Source organism: Oncorhynchus kisutch, linkage group LG25, assembly GCF_002021735.2.
Source record: "Oncorhynchus kisutch isolate 150728-3 linkage group LG25, Okis_V2, whole genome shotgun sequence".
Lineage (NCBI taxonomy): Eukaryota > Metazoa > Chordata > Actinopteri > Salmoniformes > Salmonidae > Oncorhynchus > Oncorhynchus kisutch.
The window spans coordinates 14,461,540-14,484,251 of NC_034198.2; the positions used below are offsets into that span (position 1 = coordinate 14,461,540).

Sequence of the window (22,712 nt, forward strand, 5' to 3'; positions counted from 1 at the left end):
GTACAGGGAGATCCTTGATGAGAACGACCCAAAGCCAAGACAATGAAGGAGTGGCTCCGGGACAAGTCTCTGTATGTCCTTGAGTGGCCCAGCCAGAGCCTGGACTTGAACCAGATCGAACATCTCGGGAGAGACCTGAAAATAGGCTGTAAAATGTGGAAAAAGTCAAGGGGTCTGTATACTTTCCGATTGCATTGTAAATGGGAGGTACAGAGATGAGGTTGTCATTCAAAAATCATGTTAAACACTATTACTGCCCACAAAGTTAGTCCATGCAACTTATTATGTGACTTGTTAAGCACATTTTTACTTCTGAACTTATTTAGGCTTGCCATAACAAAGGGGTTGAATACTTATTGACTCAAGCCATTTCAGCTTTCATTTTTTACTAATTTATAATAAATAAATAAAAATGGTAAACAGTTCCACTAACATTAAGGGGTATTGTGTATAGGCCAATGACGCAACATCTCAATTCAATCCATTTTAAATTCAAGCTGTGACACAATAAAATGTGGAAAAAGTCAAGGGGTGTGAATACTTTCTGAAGGCACTGTAAACTGTATGGTGGTGGTACAGTGGTACTGTATATCAATGGTACACATCCTGTTGTTTTTCATAATGAATAAAACACGAAGAAAAAAAACAAGTTAAACTAATAGGTGATAAAGATAAGACCCGGAGGTGTAACAGTTTCTTATTGTTCTACTGAATAATGTGGGTAATAAAATAATGAATCTCATAAAGGATTTATTTTTATTTTTTATGAATCAGGGTAGCCTAGTGGTTAGAGCGTTGGACTAGTAACCGGAATGTTGCAAGTTCAAACCCCTGAGCTGACAAGGTACTGCCCCTGAACAGGCAGTTAACCCACTGTTCCTAGGCCGTCATTGAAAATAAGAATTTGTTCTTAACTGACTTGCCTAGTTAAATAAAGGTTAAAAATAAATAGATCATGGATAATAAACAGCAAAAAACAGCAAAATATATTTTTTTAAAAGCTAGATTTGTTTTGTTGCTCGACTCATCATTGAAATATTGTTCATATAATTGGAAACGCAATAGATGTCTTGCATCTCACTGGAGTTTCCTCTCCTGAGTTAATAGCATTCAAATTCTTGCTTCTGTTTTCCACAGCAAACAAAGGAAGAGGGATCTTGTTATACTCTGCTTTGATGCTCACCGGTGTCACAACCATGAAGAGCTAGGCTTTAACAAGCTATGGCGGTGTATTAGTTAGACTTTGAACGGCGCCACATCTCCAAAATGTGTGTTCCTCATCTGCCTCTCTCTCTCTCTCTCTCTCTCTGTGTGATCTGTCCCCCTCTCCTCTGTCCTAATTAGCACGCTCCTGTTGTTTTCTCCGTAATGAATAAAACATGAATGATAAAAAGTCCAACTAAAGGGTGATAAAGATGAGACCCGAAGGTGTAAACAGTTTCATGTTGTTCTACTGAATAATGTAGACAATAAAATAATGAAACTCGTAAAGGGGTCCCTAATAAATACACATCTTCTCCATTACTATGTCAAGCAAATCAATCACGGCTTTAAAAAAAAGTTGGTGCCGCTGTTTACCCAAGCGATATTTGCATGCTAGCCCTGTTAGCATGGTTTTGGGGGAGGAGATGATGGAGCCGTGAAGAATTGACTACAGACAGGACAGCACAATAGTCCTTGTGGTTAAAAAGGTTTGAGTGGCTTACTGGCTTTGATGTGAAGGAGGCTGTATGCTAAGTGCACTTTCATATCTGCCCAACACAAAACACCTTGTTCCCTCACATTAAGGCTAATTATTGGCTATTAGGGAGATGTCAGGACTCAGGAATAATTGTCACGTAAATACCGTTCTCTCTCGCGACACACACACCCACAAACATCTTTCTTTCTCTCTCTCAGCCATACATGGGTACGCACACATGCCTGAACTTTGCCCAAAGATGTTGTACACCAAGCAGTGCTCAATTCATTATAAGAGCCTTTTAGCTGCCGAGCTGTAAATGTCACCAGGGTTAGGCAGCTCTCTGCTGCTTAACAAAGCCCCCCCCAGAAGTCTGCCATCTCTCCTAATCTACATTTCAGTAATATAGCAGACACTCTTATCCAGAGCAACTGCATACATTTTTTTCACACTCGTCCCTCATGGGAATTGAACCCACAACCCTGGCATTGCAAGCACCATGCTATACCAACAGAGCCACACATGGATGATCTTGGCTGGTTTGTGATAAACCGAGGTGTTAAATGCCTATGGCATTTTATTTCCCCCAAGTCTTTGTACTGTGCACACGTTTCCATTGAGACTGACAACCATAACCTTTTCTCCAAGCTGCTCTCTCACTGGTTGTGATTGGCATTGATGGAGGCATGGTCTACTGATGCTGTGCCTGGCTCAATATTCATTCCATCTCTCTCTCTCTCTCTCTCTCTCTCTCTCTCTCTCTCTCTCTCTCTCTCTCTCTCTCTCTCTCTCTCTCTCTCTCTCTCTCTCTCTCTCATATATATAGTAGTTATTTGATGCAGTATATGTGGTGCGATAACAGTCCCAGTGTGGCTACCTTCCATGTTTATCTGTCCCTGCCATGATATGTGGCAATTGGTTTGAAGAGTGGCATGTCTAGAAAGCTCTCCTTTCATTTTACTGGGAGATATCTAGTGATATAGCAGGTCCATAGTCTGCCGTAGATGTTTCCATCTCCCTGCCATAATATGTGCTAATTGGCTTGAAGAATGGCATCCTGCTCCCTCAACGGGAGATATCTGCTTACACGTGTCAGCTGTGTAACAAAACACTGAAATGAAAGTATACGGCTAGTTGGGTGGTCCAATAGTAGCAACTGGAATTAATGCTGTATTGCTGTAAGTGACATATCCGTGTGAAATGGACAGCTCAGCCTGCATCTTCAGAATCCCCAGGTGTTCTTGTGATATCCAGGGAACTGTTGCTTCATCCATGAGCAGGGGTGAAAATCACAGCTGTTTTCCCTGGTCTGTCTATTAGGGGGCTCAAATGTAATAGTTGGGCTGGATGGATAGATTTCCTATCGTATTCATCTACCCGTCCCTCTCCCCTCACACTTGCTCCTCCTGTCACCAGATAGTTCTGTCAAATTAGATGATGCCCATCCCCTCTACTCTAAAAGCACACACCTGGTCTCACTGGCATGGCCCATGGAGACAGCCTGGACTGGACAGCTCAGGGCAGGCAGCTGATTTCATGGAAGATGGGGTATCGGATGGGGTGTCTGAGTAACCTACGACACATGGAGGACAGTTTATTCCATAATGCATTGTAGATACTGCTGTTACACAATCATACTGAATTCATGTCATTTACAGGGATGCCTGTAACACATAGAGATGCAGTATACTGTATGGCATTACTATCAAGGTGACCGGCTACTGTTGTGCTATTTTATTTCATGATGAAATCATCTGGTCATCCACCATTCATTGCTGTGATATACGTTACATGAATCTACTAATGGGAACTTGATCTAATAGTCTAGGGAAGTGGTCCCATTGTTCTCTTTGTCTCTACAAAGCCACTAACGCCGTGCATTAGTGAGAGAGAGAGTGTGTGTGTGGACGTTTTCACAGAATGATCGCAGGTCATTATGGAAACCACTGATTCAGAGTCGTTTGCAGATTCAAGTGATTTGGAAGACACTTCTTCAGGTTGCAGTGACGGGGATTTGATGATGATGTAGACAGCTGTAGAGAGTATGGTTGTTACTATCATCTCTTATTCTTGATTTGTTTCTGTGTTAGAAAGGATTGTGTGATGGAAAAGTTAATTAAATCAGAATGTGACATTGTGCAATTGGGCCTCCCACTCCTCTTTCTATTCTGGTTAGAGCCAGTTTGCGCTGTGCTGTGAAGGGAGTAGTTCTCAGCGTTGTACGAGATCTTCAGTTTCTTGGCAATTTATCGCATGGAATAGCCTTAATTTCTAAGAATGAGAATAGATTGATGAGTTTCGGAAGAAAGTTCTTTGTTTCTGCTCAACAAGTCTAAAGAAGGCCAGTTTTATTGCTTTTTTAATCAGGACAACAGTTTTCAGTTTTGCTAACATAATTGCAAAGGGGATTTCTATGATCAATTAGCCTTTTAAAATTATAAATTTGGATTAGTTAACAACGTGCAATTGGAACACAGGAGTGATGGTTGCTGATAATGGGCCTCTGTACGCCTATATAGATATTCCATTAAAAATCTGTGGTTTCCAGCTTCAATAGTCATTTACAACATTAACAATGTCTACACTGTATTTCTGATCAATTTGATGTTATTTTAACAGACAAAAAAAATCTGCTTTTCTTTCAAAAACAAGGACTTTTCTTAATGACCCCAAACTTTTGACTGGTAGTGTATGTAATATATATGCATGGATGATTGTAGGTTGCTTTGGATAAAGGCGTCTGCTAAATGGCGTATATATTAAAACGTACGTTTAGTGTCCTACATTAGTTTCTTTGGGGGATGTGTTTGACTGATTTGTTTTCAATTTGTGTCCCCACAGAGAGGACATCAGGACGGCTAATGTCATTGCTGCTGATGCCGTCACCTGCCTGGTCATTGACAGAGAGTGAGTATTACCCTGTGTCGTCTAAAGGTTTACTTTTAAATGTGTGCAGTTTGTTGTAAGTTGATTAACCTTTTACTGCCATAAAAAAAAGCAATTGTAGTGCAGAGCATGAACCACATCACAGTAGCATGACTATTATAGGATTGGTATGTTTTAACAAAGGTTTGTTGTGTTGATCCATATCATTGATAATAGATCATTCATCACTCATCAGTATTATGCAATTTATTCTGAATCCAAAAACAAATATCTTCCCCACATTTCAAACGTTTTTACAACTATATCATGACATAACACCATACAAAGAACATAGAGAATAGTTCCTGTTTTGAATGACAAGCAGCATGGTAAAACAGTGGGACTGGGGATAGAGCACTGTGCACTGCATGGTAGAAAGCCTGTTCTCTTCCACTCCCCATAGACCTCATGAGCGCTGTGTGGGTCTGGGTCTCTGTGTGTCTCTGTCAGAACCAGAGGCAGGGCTAAAAAAAGGCGAACGCAGCACACAAACGCTGGAGGCAAGAGAGGAACATTTTCTATTCGCTCTCTGCGGGAGATCCACCATTCATTTGATCATGTTGGCCGCCTGAAAGCTTTATGGCTGAGTCTGTTAAAGAGGGCTTGTTTTGGCTGCCACGCTGTGCTCCCTCCGCCATCATGCCGTTGTCGTGCATGTAATGACATGACCACTGTTGTGGATTGGGATTCTGGGAGGTTGTCTGAAATAGCACCCGATTCCCTATATAGTGCACTACTTTTGACCAGTGCCCATAGGGTAGTGCACTATATAGAGATGCCGACCTGGTACCAAACATACACTTGGACAGGGTGGTCAGGGAGAGTCAACTGAGTTGATTCAGTCTCCTCAGATGTGCTAATGGAGGAACATACTGTATATCAGGCTTAATGAAACTAGCCTACTTTTTTTACTCCTCTGTCTGGCTCTTCACAGTGGCGTCTGTTAGTAGTGTAGTTTAGGAGTTGGATTTGCTCGGGCTGCTACATATAGCTATCTGGCGTAGTCTATAAACTTTACGATAAGTCTAGGCTATAAACTTTTTTTATCTCTTCTGCATTACTAATATCAAACACATTTATTATGGCAAGTCGGCCTTATCCAGTGCAAGTGGACAACTTATATATGGGCTTTTGTAGGAGAGGCACACTAAGAATGCAACTTTAAGTGGGTGTGAACTCTATAGTTAGAGCAACGCAGTTCACACTTCAAAATGCGCTGCCATTGGCTATCGTGGGTCATATTTGTTTTTCCAGTCATGAAATGATAATAAATTCCTTCCGCCTAGACACATAATGAGGTCACGACTGTCAGGAGGTTGTGACAGTTCTTGGCTAACCTCACTGGACGTCGGTTATTCTCTACCACTTACCGTACATAATGTTGATTGTGTGAAACGATCAATCAAAGATCCTTGTAAAGAGCTGTACCAGTCTGACACCTGAATCTAACCCCGGTGAGAGCAGACTTATAAACCTCGGAAATAACTCCTGAGGTATACAGTATACCGATCTATATGTGTAGTGATTGGGGGCACATTCTGTGCACATTCTATTCTGCTCTGGAACATGAGGCTGCCTCTCAGTGCCCGAGGGCCCAGACAGGCGCTTTTCAGCATTGTTGCCTGCTGGGAGAAAATGACCCAGAAGCAACTCTCCACAGACAGAGCTCAGATGTGTCACATTTAAATGGCCGCTCCTCCAACCTGCCCCCTCTCACTGAAATGCAGGGTGGTAATCTGACCCCTCTTAGCCCCTCTAATGGTTTCAGGCGCTTTGAAACAGATGGCTAAAAACAGCACAGAAGGACCCTTAATGACAAAAACCTGAATATGCTAAATGGGAAAAATGATCAATTTTGATGACGCTCCATCATAATCTGGTAATTTTTTACATAACCAGACATTTGTATACTTCTTTAGCTTGTTTTTCGTCTATAAGAGATAAGAGAAAGTCTCAGCTATGATATCAGGGTTTATCTGTCAGTCGTTTCTATTTTTATCATGTTTAAATGTATTCTATTATCACATTTTGACAGTAATGTGTCATTACTTTAAAATTGCCAACTCCATACTAAATTGTAAGTCAATAGTGTTTTTAGAGCTTACGGTTTATGTACAAACTCAAATAAACAATAGAAGATTGCATCTCTAAAAAGACAATGATTTACCATACCTTGTCAGGGAAACAAATGTGATTGCAGACAACCCGTCTGCCTGGTTAATCTTGACAGTATCATTGATGACAATATTTATTCTCCAGAACAGCTAACATCCATCATATCTTGTGCGTGACAGTACATTTAGGATTGTCTTTTGAATGTTCAAAGCATGCCAGCGGACATATGTTCTTGATTTCGTAAAGAAAAGAAATGAAACGTCAATTCAATCTAGTTTTGGACAGTCAGATCTGTTGATTGTTCTAATGCATTTCCTCAATCAATCTAAGACAAGCACGTCTGCTCTCCTCCTATGCATCTCATCCGTGTGAGAGGTTTCATCAAAATGCTTTCATCAAAATGAATTCTCGATTGCATAGAATAAAATCAACCAAAAATCATATATTATTTGTCACGTGCTTCGTAAACAACAGATGTAGACTGAGAGTGAAACTCTTACTTACTGGTCCTTTTTCAACAATGCAAAGATGATGTATATATTTTTTTAAGTAGAATAATAGAAGTAGTGACACGAGGAATAAATACACAGTGAATAACAAATAACAATAACCAGTACTATCTGCACCGGATTATCTGCATTGACCCTTTTTATACTGACTTGTTTTGTCTCATCACATATGCTACTGCTACTGTTTGTTTTCTGTCACTTTATTCCTAGTTATACTGTATGGACATATCTATCTCAATGACCTCGTACACCTGCACATGGACCCGGTACTGGTACCCTGTGTATATAGTCAAGTTATCGTTACTCATTGTGTTTATTATTACGTGTTTGACTTTTCTATTATTTCTCCATTTTCTTTCTCTCTGCATTGTTGGGAAGGGCCCGTAAGTAAGCATTTCACTGTTAGTCTACACCTGTTGTTTACAAAGCATGTGACCGAGTACAATTTAAGATTTTTTAAACATTGATTTTGAAGAAATATAACAGGGTGTACCAGTACCGAGTCGATGTGCATTAGCTCAAGGTAATTGAGGTATCTATCTAAATATAGGTAGGGGTAAAGTGACTAGGCAACAGGATATATAATAGACAGCTGTAGCAGCAGTGTGTGTGCGTGTGCGTGTGTGTGTGTGTGTGTGTGTGTGTGTGTGTGTGTGTGTGTGTGTGGCGTCAATACTGTATGCATGTGTGCGCATGTTATGTGGGTGTACGTACAGTACCAGTCAAACTTTTGACACAGCTTCTCATTCAAGAGTTTTTCTTTATTTTTACTATTTTAACAATCTATATTGTAGAATAACAGTGAAGACATCAAAACTATGATATAACACATATGGAATCATGTAGTAACCAAAAAAATAGTTAAACAAATCCAAATATATTTTATATTTGAGATTCCTCAAAGTAGCCACGCGTTGCCTTGATGACAGCTTTGCACACTCTTGGCATTCTCTCAACCAGCTTCATGATGTAACGGCTTTCTTCGTTTGTTGAAGGAGAGTCGGACCGAAATGCAGCGTGGTGGTTAATCATGATATTTTAATGAGAAAAATGACGATACATGAAATAACTATTAAATACAAAACAACAAACGGAACGTGAAACCTAACTACAGCCTATCTGGTGAAACTACACAGAGACAGGAACAATCACCCACGAAATACAAAGCGAACTCAGGCTACCTAAATACGGTTCCCAATCAGAGACAACGTGAATCACCTGACTCTGATTGAGAACCGCCTCAGGCAGCCAAGCCTATACAACACCCCTAATCAGCCGCGATCCCAAATACTACAAACCCCAATACGAAATACAATAACATAAACCCCTGTCACACCCTGGCCTGACCAAATATATAACGAAAATACAATGACCAAGGCGTGACACATGAGGAATACTTTTCCAAAAGTCTTGAGGGAGTTCCCACATACTGTATGCGGACCACTTGCTGGCTGCTTTTCCTTCACTCTGCGGTCCAACTCATCCAAAACCATCTCAATTTGGTTGAGGTCGGGTGATTGTGGAGGCCAGGTCATCTGATGCAGCACTCCATCACTCTCCTTCTTGGTCAAAGAGCCCTCACACAGCCTTGAGGTGTGTTTCGGGTCTTTGTCCTGTTGAAAAACAAACGATAGGTCCCACGAAAGGCAAACCAGATGGGATGACGTATTGCTGCAAAATGCTGTGGTAGCCATGCTAGTTAAGTGTGCCTTGAATTCTAAATAAATCATAGACAGTGTCACCAGCAAAGCACCCCCACACCATCATATCTCCTCCTCCATGCTTCATGGTGGGAACCACACATGCGGAGATCATCCGTTCACCTACTCTGCGTCTCACAAAGACTCGGCGGTTGGAACCAAAAATCAAAAACTTGGACTCATCAGACCAAAGGACAGATTTCCACCGGTCTAATGTCCATTGCTCGTGTTTCTTGGCCCAACTCAGTCTCTTCTTCTTATTGGTGTCATTTAGTAGTGGTTTCTTTGCAGCAATTTGACCATGAAGGCCTGATTCACGTAGTCTCCTCTGAACAATTGATGTTGAGATGTGTATGTCACATGAACATTTATTTGGGCTGCAATTGCTGAGGCTGGTAATTCTAATGAACTTGTCCTCTGCAGCAGAGGTAACTCTGGGTTTTCCTTTCCTGTGGCGGGCCTCATGAGAGCCAGTTTCATCACAGCGCTTGATTTTTTTTGCGACATGACTTGAAGAAACTTTCAAGTTACGGATTGACTGACCTTCATGTCTTAAAGTAATGATGGGCTGTCGTTTCTCTTTGCTTATTTGAGCTGTTCTTGCCATAATATGGACTTGGTCTTTTACCAAATAGGGCTATCTTCTGTACACCACCCCTACCTTGTCACAACACAACTGATTGGCTCAAACACATTAAGAAGGAAAGAATTCCCACAATTAACTTTTAAGAAGGCACACCTGTGGCCTCCCGGGTGGCGCAGTGGTTAAGGGCGCTGTACTGCAGCGCCAGCTGTGCCATCAGAGTCCCTGGGTTCGCGCCCAGGCTCTGTCGCAACTGGCCGCGACCGGGAGGTCTGTGGGGCGACGCACAATTGGCCTAGCGTCGTCCGGGTTAGGGAGGGCTTGGTCGGTAGGGATGTCCTTGTCTCATCGCGTTGGATGCGCGCTGTGTTAAGAAGCAGTACGGCTGGTTGGGTTGTGTATCGGTGGACGCATGACTTTCAACCTTCGTCTCTCCCGAGCCCGTACGGGAGTTGTAGCGATGAGACAAGATAGTAGCTACTACAACAATTGGATACCATGAAATTGTGGAGAAAAAGGGGTAAAATCCCCCCCCCAAAAAAAGAAGGCACACCTGTTAATTGAAATGCATTCCAGGTGACTACCTCATGAAGCTGGTTGAGAGAATGACAACAGTATGCCAAGCTGTCATCAAGGCAAAGGGTGGCTACTTTGAAGAATCTCAAATATTACACTTTTTGGTTACTATATGATTCCATATGTGTTATTTCGTAGTTTTGATGTGTCCAGTATTATTCTACAATGTAAAAAATGGTTTAACAAAAACAAACCCCAGTAGTCTATCCAAACTTTTGACTGCTACTTTACGTGTCGCCGTGTCAGTGTAAGTATGAGTCCTGTGTGTGTGCATAGAGTCAGTGAAAGAGACTTAGTAAAAAAAAAGCAAAATGCAGGTAGTCCGGCTAGCCATTTGATTAGCTTGTTTAGCAGTCTTATGGTTTGGCCCACACACACAACTGGGTGTGTGTGTGGGCCATGTTAATTCCTTAGTGATGGAAACACAGAAGAACTTGAAGCAATCGACCCGTTCCACTACAGTCCCATCGATGTGGATGGGGGTGTGCTCGCCCCTCCATTTCCTGTAATCCACAATCAGCTCTTTCGTCTTGTTGATGTTGAGGGACAGGTCTCTAACCTACCTACAGTGGTGTAAAGTACTTAAGTTAAAATGCTTTAAAATACAACTTAAGTAGGTTTTGGGGGTATCTATACTTTCTTTTACTATTTATGTTTTTGACAGCTTTTACTTTTATGTCACTACATTCCTAAAGAAAATAATGTACTTTTTACTCCATACATTTTACCTGACACCCAAAAGTACTCGCTGTATTTTGAATGCTTAGCAGGACAGGAAAATGGTCCAATTCACAGATTTATCAAGAGAACACATCGTCATCCCTGCAGCCTCTGATCTGGCGGACTCACTAAACACAAATGTATCTTTTGTACATGATGTTTGTGTGTGCCCCTGGTTATCTGTTAATTTTATAAACAATAAAATTGTGCCGTCTACTTTACTTAATATAAGGAAATTTTAATTATTCATACTTTTACTTGCATGTATATTTAGAGCAAAATCATTTTAGTATTTTACTCATGTGATATTTTACTGGGTGACTTTCACTTTTACTTGAGTAACTTTCTATTAAAGGTATCTATACTTTTGCTCAAGTATGACAATTGGGTACTTTTTCCACCACTGCCTCCCTATAGGCTACCTCATCGTTGTCAGTGATCAGACCTACCACTGCTGTGTTGTCAGCAAACTTGATGATGGTGTTGGAGTCCTGCACAGCCACAAAGTTGTGGGTGAACAGGGAGTACAGTAGGGGACTAAGCACAAACCCCTAAGTGGCCCCCCTATTGATGGCCAGTGTGGCGGATGTGTTTTTTTCTACCATCACTGCCTGCGGGCGGGAACATCAGGAAGTCCACGATACAGTTGCAGAGGGAGCTGTTCAGTCCCAATGGTCCTGAGCTTGGAAATTAGCTTGGAGGGGACTATGGTGTTGAATGCTGAGCTGTAGTCAATGAACAGCATTCTTACATAGGTATTCCTTTTGTCCGGGTGGGTGAAGGCAGTGTGGAGTGCAGTAGAGATTCTCGATTGCATAGAATAAAATCAACCAAAAATCATATATTATTTGTCACGTGCTTCGTAAACAACAGATGTAGACTGAGAGTGAAACTCTTACTTACTGGTCCTTTTTCAACAATGCAAAGATGATGTATATTTTTTTAAAAGTAGAATAATAGAAGTAGTGACACGAGGAATAAATACACAGTGAATAACAAATAACAATAACCAGTACTATCTGCACCGGATTATCTGCATTGACCCTTTTTATACTGACTTGTTTTGTCTCATCACATATGCTACTGCTACTGTTTGTTTTCTGTCACTTTATTCCTAGTTATACTGTATGGACATATCTATCTCAATGACCTCGTACACCTGCACATGGACCCGGTACTGGTACCCTGTGTATATAGTCAAGTTATCGTTACTCATTGTGTTTATTATTACGTGTTTGACTTTTCTATTATTTCTCCATTTTCTTTCTCTCTGCATTGTTGGGAAGGGCCCGTAAGTAAGCATTTCACTGTTAGTCTACACCTGTTGTTTACAAAGCATGTGACCGAGTACAATTTAAGATTTTTTAAACATTGATTTTGAAGAAATATAACAGGGTGTACCAGTACCGAGTCGATGTGCATTAGCTCAAGGTAATTGAGGTATCTATCTAAATATAGGTAGGGGTAAAGTGACTAGGCAACAGGATATATAATAGACAGCTGTAGCAGCAGTGTGTGTGCGTGTGCGTGTGTGTGTGTGTGTGTGTGTGTGTGTGTGTGTGTGTGTGTGTGTGTGTGTGTGTGTGTGTGTGTGTGTGTGTGTGTGTGTGTGTGTGTGTGTGTGTGTGTGTGGCGTCAATACTGTATGCATGTGTGCGCATGTTATGTGGGTGTACGTACAGTACCAGTCAAACTTTTGACACAGCTTCTCATTCAAGAGTTTTTCTTTATTTTTACTATTTTAACAATCTATATTGTAGAATAACAGTGAAGACATCAAAACTATGATATAACACATATGGAATCATGTAGTAACCAAAAAAATAGTTAAACAAATCCAAATATATTTTATATTTGAGATTCCTCAAAGTAGCCACGCGTTGCCTTGATGACAGCTTTGCACACTCTTGGCATTCTCTCAACCAGCTTCATGATGTAACGGCTTTCTTCGTTTGTTGAAGGAGAGTCGGACCGAAATGCAGCGTGGTGGTTAATCATGATATTTTAATGAGAAAAATGACGATACATGAAATAACTATTAAATACAAAACAACAAACGGAACGTGAAACCTAACTACAGCCTATCTGGTGAAACTACACAGAGACAGGAACAATCACCCACGAAATACAAAGCGAACTCAGGCTACCTAAATACGGTTCCCAATCAGAGACAACGTGAATCACCTGACTCTGATTGAGAACCGCCTCAGGCAGCCAAGCCTATACAACACCCCTAATCAGCCGCGATCCCAAATACTACAAACCCCAATACGAAATACAATAACATAAACCCCTGTCACACCCTGGCCTGACCAAATATATAACGAAAATACAATGACCAAGGCGTGACACATGAGGAATACTTTTCCAAAAGTCTTGAGGGAGTTCCCACATACTGTATGCGGACCACTTGCTGGCTGCTTTTCCTTCACTCTGCGGTCCAACTCATCCAAAACCATCTCAATTTGGTTGAGGTCGGGTGATTGTGGAGGCCAGGTCATCTGATGCAGCACTCCATCACTCTCCTTCTTGGTCAAAGAGCCCTCACACAGCCTTGAGGTGTGTTTCGGGTCTTTGTCCTGTTGAAAAACAAACGATAGGTCCCACGAAAGGCAAACCAGATGGGATGACGTATTGCTGCAAAATGCTGTGGTAGCCATGCTAGTTAAGTGTGCCTTGAATTCTAAATAAATCATAGACAGTGTCACCAGCAAAGCACCCCCACACCATCATATCTCCTCCTCCATGCTTCATGGTGGGAACCACACATGCGGAGATCATCCGTTCACCTACTCTGCGTCTCACAAAGACTCGGCGGTTGGAACCAAAAATCAAAAACTTGGACTCATCAGACCAAAGGACAGATTTCCACCGGTCTAATGTCCATTGCTCGTGTTTCTTGGCCCAACTCAGTCTCTTCTTCTTATTGGTGTCATTTAGTAGTGGTTTCTTTGCAGCAATTTGACCATGAAGGCCTGATTCACGTAGTCTCCTCTGAACAATTGATGTTGAGATGTGTATGTCACATGAACATTTATTTGGGCTGCAATTGCTGAGGCTGGTAATTCTAATGAACTTGTCCTCTGCAGCAGAGGTAACTCTGGGTTTTCCTTTCCTGTGGCGGGCCTCATGAGAGCCAGTTTCATCACAGCGCTTGATTTTTTTTGCGACATGACTTGAAGAAACTTTCAAGTTACGGATTGACTGACCTTCATGTCTTAAAGTAATGATGGGCTGTCGTTTCTCTTTGCTTATTTGAGCTGTTCTTGCCATAATATGGACTTGGTCTTTTACCAAATAGGGCTATCTTCTGTACACCACCCCTACCTTGTCACAACACAACTGATTGGCTCAAACACATTAAGAAGGAAAGAATTCCCACAATTAACTTTTAAGAAGGCACACCTGTGGCCTCCCGGGTGGCGCAGTGGTTAAGGGCGCTGTACTGCAGCGCCAGCTGTGCCATCAGAGTCCCTGGGTTCGCGCCCAGGCTCTGTCGCAACTGGCCGCGACCGGGAGGTCTGTGGGGCGACGCACAATTGGCCTAGCGTCGTCCGGGTTAGGGAGGGCTTGGTCGGTAGGGATGTCCTTGTCTCATCGCGTTGGATGCGCGCTGTGTTAAGAAGCAGTACGGCTGGTTGGGTTGTGTATCGGTGGACGCATGACTTTCAACCTTCGTCTCTCCCGAGCCCGTACGGGAGTTGTAGCGATGAGACAAGATAGTAGCTACTACAACAATTGGATACCATGAAATTGTGGAGAAAAAGGGGTAAAATCCCCCCCCCAAAAAAAGAAGGCACACCTGTTAATTGAAATGCATTCCAGGTGACTACCTCATGAAGCTGGTTGAGAGAATGACAACAGTATGCCAAGCTGTCATCAAGGCAAAGGGTGGCTACTTTGAAGAATCTCAAATATTACACTTTTTGGTTACTATATGATTCCATATGTGTTATTTCGTAGTTTTGATGTGTCCAGTATTATTCTACAATGTAAAAAATGGTTTAACAAAAACAAACCCCAGTAGTCTATCCAAACTTTTGACTGCTACTTTACGTGTCGCCGTGTCAGTGTAAGTATGAGTCCTGTGTGTGTGCATAGAGTCAGTGAAAGAGACTTAGTAAAAAAAAAGCAAAATGCAGGTAGTCCGGCTAGCCATTTGATTAGCTTGTTTAGCAGTCTTATGGTTTGGCCCACACACACAACTGGGTGTGTGTGTGGGCCATGTTAATTCCTTAGTGATGGAAACACAGAAGAACTTGAAGCAATCGACCCGTTCCACTACAGTCCCATCGATGTGGATGGGGGTGTGCTCGCCCCTCCATTTCCTGTAATCCACAATCAGCTCTTTCGTCTTGTTGATGTTGAGGGACAGGTCTCTAACCTACCTACAGTGGTGTAAAGTACTTAAGTTAAAATGCTTTAAAATACAACTTAAGTAGGTTTTGGGGGTATCTATACTTTCTTTTACTATTTATGTTTTTGACAGCTTTTACTTTTATGTCACTACATTCCTAAAGAAAATAATGTACTTTTTACTCCATACATTTTACCTGACACCCAAAAGTACTCGCTGTATTTTGAATGCTTAGCAGGACAGGAAAATGGTCCAATTCACAGATTTATCAAGAGAACACGTCGTCATCCCTGCAGCCTCTGATCTGGCGGACTCACTAAACACAAATGTATCTTTTGTACATGATGTTTGTGTGTGCCCCTGGTTATCTGTTAATTTTATAAACAATAAAATTGTGCCGTCTACTTTACTTAATATAAGGAAATTTTAATTATTCATACTTTTACTTGCATGTATATTTAGAGCAAAATCATTTTAGTATTTTACTCATGTGATATTTTACTGGGTGACTTTCACTTTTACTTGAGTAACTTTCTATTAAAGGTATCTATACTTTTGCTCAAGTATGACAATTGGGTACTTTTTCCACCACTGCCTCCCTATAGGCTACCTCATCGTTGTCAGTGATCAGACCTACCACTGCTGTGTTGTCAGCAAACTTGATGATGGTGTTGGAGTCCTGCACAGCCACAAAGTTGTGGGTGAACAGGGAGTACAGTAGGGGACTAAGCACAAACCCCTAAGTGGCCCCCCTATTGATGGCCAGTGTGGCGGATGTGTTTTTTTCTACCATCACTGCCTGCGGGCGGGAACATCAGGAAGTCCACGATACAGTTGCAGAGGGAGCTGTTCAGTCCCAATGGTCCTGAGCTTGGAAATTAGCTTGGAGGGGACTATGGTGTTGAATGCTGAGCTGTAGTCAATGAACAGCATTCTTACATAGGTATTCCTTTTGTCCGGGTGGGTGAAGGCAGTGTGGAGTGCAGTAGAGATTGTGTCATCTGTGGATCTGTTGGGGTGGTAAGCAAATTGGAGTCGGTCGAGGGTATCCGATAATCTAATTAATGTGAGCCATGACCAGCCTTTCAAAGCATTTAGGCAGGTTACCTGCCATCTTGGGCCCAGGGACTTTGGTGGTCTGTTTGAAACAAGTCGTTATTACAGACCATGTCAGGGATTGATTGAAAATGTAATTGCAGACACTTGTCAGTTTGTCAGCGCATGCTCAGAGTACGCGTCCTGGTATTCCGTCTGGCCCCTCGGCCTTGGGAATGTTGACCTGTTTACAGAGATCGAAATCATACAGTTGTCTGGAACTGCTGGGGTTCTCATGCATGGTTCAGTGTTCCTTGCCTCGAAGTGTGCGTGGAAGGCATTTAGCTTGTCTGCTTGGCTCTCGTGGCTGGGCAGCTCGCAGTTGGGTTTCCCTTTGTAATCCGTGATAGTTTATAAGCCCTGTCACATCCATCGAGCATAAGAAACGGTGTAGTAGGATTTGATCTTAGTCCTGATCTTAGTCCTGCTTTGCCTGTTTGATGGCTTGTCAGAGGTCATAGCGGGATTTCTTATAAGTGTCTGGATTAGTGTCCCACTCCTTCAAATAGGCAGCTTTAGCCATTAGCTCAGTGCGGATGCTGCATGTAATTGGTAGTCTTTAACAAATCTACTTTGAAACAAAGGTATACAACTCACACACATGGTTATGGGCTTAAAAAAGTAAGACATCTGTACCATGTCAGATATAGAGTTAAAATGTATAATATTTTGAGTTTGCATCTCAATAGTACACTTTCTATACATCACAGAAGATTGAAATATAACCAAACTTTTTAACATAGAAACACCGGATTTTCGTAAAAAAAAAAAATCTTTATAAATTATGAAATTATGAAAAATATTAATAACATTCCACCCATGAAGCCAAAGAGGGCACTTTTGGTCATTGACTGCAGAAAAAGGCTACTGAAGCCATTGAATTATGTGGTAAACTCCTCAATGTTATTGGATGAGTCCCGGAACATATTCCAGTCTGTATGACCGAAACAATCCTGTAGCTTAGCATCTGCTTCATTGGACCACTTCCTTATTGAGCTTGTACTTCCAGTATGAGTTTTTGCTTGTAAGCAGGAAGCAGGAAGATAGAGTTATGGTCTGATTTGTCAAAGAAAGGGCGAGGGAGGGCTTTCAATGCATTTCTGTGCACGTTGCTTCTAGTTGCACAGGTGACATGCTCATAAAAAATATATTTGGCCACCAGAAATGCCACCTCTGAATGTTTATTTTCTTATGGCCCTATACAACTTGTTGAGTGAGGTATTAGTGCCAGCATCGGTTTGTGGTGGTAAATAGACAGCTATGAGAAATGTAGATGAAAACTGTTGGTAAATAGTGTGGTCTGCAGCTTATCATGAGGTACTCTACCTCAGGCGAGCAAGATCTCAAGAGTTCCTTAACATTAGAGACACGCCACTCTTCCCTTCGTCCTACCCGAGTCTACCGTTCCGGGTCTTGACAATGCATAGAAAAAAAACAGAAAGATGTATGTTTTTGTTCAGCCACGACTGAGAAACATTGGATTTTTTGGGAGTGTCGGATCGATAGGATAGACTAGAAATGGAGCTCATGCAATTTGTTCTCAAGGGATTGCATGTTCACCAACAGAGCAGAGGGAAATGGCAGTCGATTTGCTCGCTAATGTACTCTGGTCAGGATGCTGGTTCGCCTGCATCTCTTTCGCTGCCGCTTCCTCTTTCGTGTCCTGGGGATTAGGGCCTGGCCCAGAGTATGCAGAAAGTCCATAGCTGCCGACTTGTTGAAGTACAAAATTACGTCCATATCGAAGTTAGTGTTCTGATGTCCAGACGCTATTTTTGGTCATAGGAAATTATGGCAGAGACATTATGTACAAAAAAAAACGTTAAGATGAGCGATAAAAATTACATAAAATAGCAGAATTGGTCAGGAGTCCGTAAGACGGCTGCTATCCATTGAAGCGCCGTCTTAGACTCGATCCATAGTCTCATAATAATAACAATCTAGTCTGTAGAGTCTTTTCTCAGATTATAATCAACACTTTAGCTGATGGGGAGGGTAAGCACCATTCAAGAACAGTATCTTCTCAGTCGTAATACTTAGTATTTTCTTTTACATTTTCAACTGAACGTATGGTGTGATTAATTTGAAACCGAAATGGAAGCCACCCTAACGTAATGCTCTTGATTTGCACTGGTCTCACAGCACAAGGCTGAATGATGTTCACTGATTCTTAAACATTGTCTCAACATCATCGTGTTAATGTTAACTCACTCTTCTCAAGGCACTTTTCCTAGATAGATTTTTGTGACAGTTGTTTTAGGTGATTTGCTGCCCCCCCTATGTTCCGTGCATTAACAATACTGAACTCAATGCGGATCTGTGACAATAACAGCATATGTGACCTGGTGTTCAAGGTATTGAGCAAGTTAATGATTAGTGTTACTCTGATCTCTCGCAGCTCATTTAAACACTTGATTGGGGGCCTGGAAGATGTCTCAAACAAAGGCTATGAGGATGCAGGGGCCAAAGCCAAGTAAGTATCTTACTCTTTATACTCTTTATAAAGTACTGTACAACTCAAATTCATAACTGAATTTCATTATGAACTATATCACTCCTTTGTATTGATGTATGCATCACACATGTAGTCGTGCACACACATGCACGCATGCGTGCACACACCTCAATTGCTCTAAACACTCCTTACACCTCTCTCAAAGTACATGAATGCACACACACACACACGCGCACACGCACACACACACACACACACACAAATGTTTCAAACACACGTCATTACAGTAGTACCAAACTACCCCTGCTTTCCTCCACACACACACACACTACACCCCTCATTAACGCTGAACACCACTAGCCATTGCAAAACCTGTTTTTTTCTTGATTGTTGTGGATATGTTCTGCTTGATGAGGTTTTAGTCTATGCATAAAATTAATTAGTGTCTCATTTGATCTGCTCATTTGATCTCAGCTGCACCGGCTTTCAGGAAAGAGAAACTTTATCCAACCCAATGGCTTTGTTACATATTGAATCCTACCCTAGTCCCCACTACAATTACTGAGCTCTGGGGTTTAGAATGCTTTCATGATTTACTGATTGGTGGGAATATGAGGAATGTGAATAATCCATCTGATAATAGTAATTCAGTTTTAGTTATTCTTCTTTAGCTTACATATTTAATTCGAAAATACACATTGGTTTGTATTTCACTGACCTTAGAACATATTTACAATTGTGGAATAAAACACCTCGTAGCTTGTTAGTAAGTAGGATCATAATACATACTGATCTTGAAAACTGATCCTTGTACCAGCACATATGTGACTCACCACCTGGATTCAGTCTTATGTAACAACATTTGTAATTGTGTTTTTTACATTGGAAAAAGGTATAGACTAAGAGCTACAAAATGGTATATCATACACTGCATTTGAGGAACAATGGGAAAGTAATTATGCTTTGAAAGTTGATCAACTTATAAACTCACTTTCGAGAAAATGGCCTTTGAATGATTCGGTATCTAATGAAGAGCTCTTATTTGTCTACACCATTCAGCATCATTCACACCCTCTTAAGATTTAGCCCCACCCTGTTTTGCTCTCGGAGCGCACACTTGACGCTCTGGCCGATGATTTGTTTACCTCTGGATAACATGAAAACAGCCTAACCAGCTCTGCTGGCAACAATTTCATTACGCTTTTTTGCAGCCGTTTACTGACACTGGCCATATTCAACGGTTGTTGTGCACACGTCACGTAACGTTAGCTAACGAGCCAGCCAGCTAACGTTAGTTAGTTAAACAACAATGAACGGTGCCAACAATGCCACAGTGCTGGTAGCTAACCAACCAGGTTCAATGTTAGCTAGCTAACATTAGGCTCTAACTAGAAAAGCAAATGGCTCTGGTAAACATATAATAATCTCAGTTAGGGAGCCAGCCAGCTAACTTTAGCTAGCTAGCTAATAGTACACTTTAGCTTGAAATTAAACCACTTTCTATCAAAATTAGAAATGGGTAATATCTGAAAATGTAGATATGGACTATCTTACCTGTATACATCATCATGCATGATGGATGTTTCTCCCTGTCAGGAATGTCATACCACGGTTGCCCTTAATTTGAAGATGTAATCTCTTTAGCTATAATACTCTAATTCCTCTGATTTCAAAACTTGATCCTCCAGAAAGTGGAGAGCAGCACTTATGCAGCTCCACAGCACAATACATTGTTTTAAAGCCACATTCATCAGGATTACCAACACAGACTGACAAGCTCAAATAGACAGAAGCCATCTATATGGCAGACCAATCTGAACTCCTCCCTCGGCATGTCCAGCCCACTCATTATCTCAGCCAATCATGGCTAGTGGGAAGGTTGCTCACTTTTTCTGTGGCTTAACCAAGGCTCGCAATTTAACCATTTTATTCGTATTTACAGATGGCATACACATTTGCTATTAAGGCACATGAAAGTTCAAATGTTTGAGAAGGCATTTCTGTAAAAAAATGCATTTTAATAAAGATAATGACTTGCGACATACGCCTAGTTTCCTGAATCGGGTCACATATTATTCGCATAATGGAGTTTGTAAACATTCCACTGTCTGGTTTTTGCTGCTGAAGTACAGTACCAGTCAAAAGCTTGGACACACCTACTCATTCAAGGGTTTTTCATTATTTTTACTATTTTCTACATACATAGAATAATAGAGAAGACATCAAAACTATGAATTAACACATATGGAATCATGTAGTAACCAAAAAAGTGTTCAACAGTACGGACATTGCAATTTATTACCCTGGCCACATCTGCAGTCCTCATGCCTCCTTACAGCATGCCTAAGGCACGTTCACGCATATGAGCAGGGACCCTAGCCATCTTTCTTTTGGTGTTTTTCAGAGTCAGTAGAAAGGGCTCTTTTAGTGTCCTAACTGTGACCTTAATTGCTGTTAGTGTCTTAACGACCGTTCCACAGGTGCATGTTCATTGGTTTATGGTTCGTTGAACAAGCATGGGAAACAGTGTTTAAACCCTCTGCAATGAAGATCTGTGAAGTTATTATTATTTTTTATTGAATTATCTTTGAAAGACAGGGTCTTGAAAAAGGGAAGTTTATTTTGTGCTGTGTTTAGGTACGGTGTGCATTGTACACTAACACCGCTTCCAGCTGCCCCCTGGTGGTGATTCAACATTTTTATTCAGATATTCAAATCCTCCTGCAGGATTATTTTCCTACGGCGACGAATCGGGTCAAATTGTGATTCGACATCTGTATGTGTCATGCCCTCCATCTCCAGGGGTCTGTGTGTGTGTGTGTGTGTGTGTGTGTGTGTGTGTGTGTGTGTGTGTGTGTGTGTGTGTGTGTGTGTGTGTGTGTGTGTGTGTGTGTGTTTGACTAAATCTGTAATGTGGATGTACTGTAGATCCTAGTGTATTGTATCACATGCCTTATTCCTCTGCCATCTTCTGCATAACATCACAACAGGATTCATTATGAATGTACAATTAATTTGTATTGTAGGCTAAAGCACTCTCTGTATTGCCTTTCTACTGTCATTTGAAAATGTTGCAAGAGCCCCCTCTAATGTTTAGTGATCCTTACTACAGGAAATGCTTCATTGATGTTTGAGCCTGTTCACAGTCACACATGGACAACTCTTGAATTGAGATATATTTTTATTGACAATGAAACAGTCCATAGACTAGTAACTAAGGAGATATATCAATGTGCTTACCCGTCAATATCCTTTTGTGATCCCTCTATCACTAGCAACTGTTGTTGTCATGGTATAGTAACAACAGTCACTTTTACCTTTGTGTGCATCTTGATGCACAATGTATTCACAATAGAGACAGACAGGCCTCTCATGCCTTCATCAGTCCTCTTGCATATCAATGGGCTGGAGTATAGAGAGCATGTAATTCACGGTTCGGTTGGGTCAATGAAATATACAGAACTCACAATAAGCTTTGTGCGTTGATCTTGTGGTTTCCACTTGTGTATGATTGACTTTTCAAGGATAGAGACCAGACTCTATTTGTGTCCATGGGGTCTACTGACGTTCATTAGTTACTAAGAGACCTGTAGTTGTTAAAATGGGCTTTGTGTTGTTTCTGGGAAAACAAACTCTATTTTAGGTTTTCTGATTTATGAGGAGCACGCAAAAACGCCTAAAAATAAAGCCTTATCTGAAGGAAACAACAGGAGAGGAAATCTTTAATTTCCTCCTTTTGGGGTCTGGAGTTACAATTTGCAGTCGTGGTAGCAAGCGCTTCCCATGTTAAATAAGTGTAGTTCTCAATGATGTATTATGCTGTCTTGGTAACATTGACATCTACAGTAGAAACATGAATATGTCAACAAACTGATGTCAAGCTGCGGGTTGACAGATGTTCCTTGTAGAGTAATACACTCGCTCCTACTCCAGCTCCAGCAATTCCATCAGTTAGCCCGCAGATCAGATCCAGCCCGCAGATCAAGCCAGAAGGGC

The 22,712-nt window shown here is 41.4% G+C and overlaps 1 protein-coding gene across 6 annotated transcripts in view; it reads left to right on the forward strand.

The window, feature by feature from the left end:
• prkg1b (protein kinase cGMP-dependent 1b) overlaps window positions 1-22,712 on the forward strand; it is a 164,515-nt gene that overhangs the window by 127,346 nt on the left and 14,457 nt on the right. For all 6 annotated transcript variants that reach the window (XM_031804930.1, XM_020460655.2, XM_031804929.1 and 3 more), the window contains 2 exons: window positions 4,523-4,588; window positions 18,660-18,734. In XM_031804930.1, the coding sequence (XP_031660790.1) occupies window positions 4,523-4,588; window positions 18,660-18,734 (141 nt within the window). The remainder of the gene's footprint in view (window positions 1-4,522; window positions 4,589-18,659; window positions 18,735-22,712) is intronic.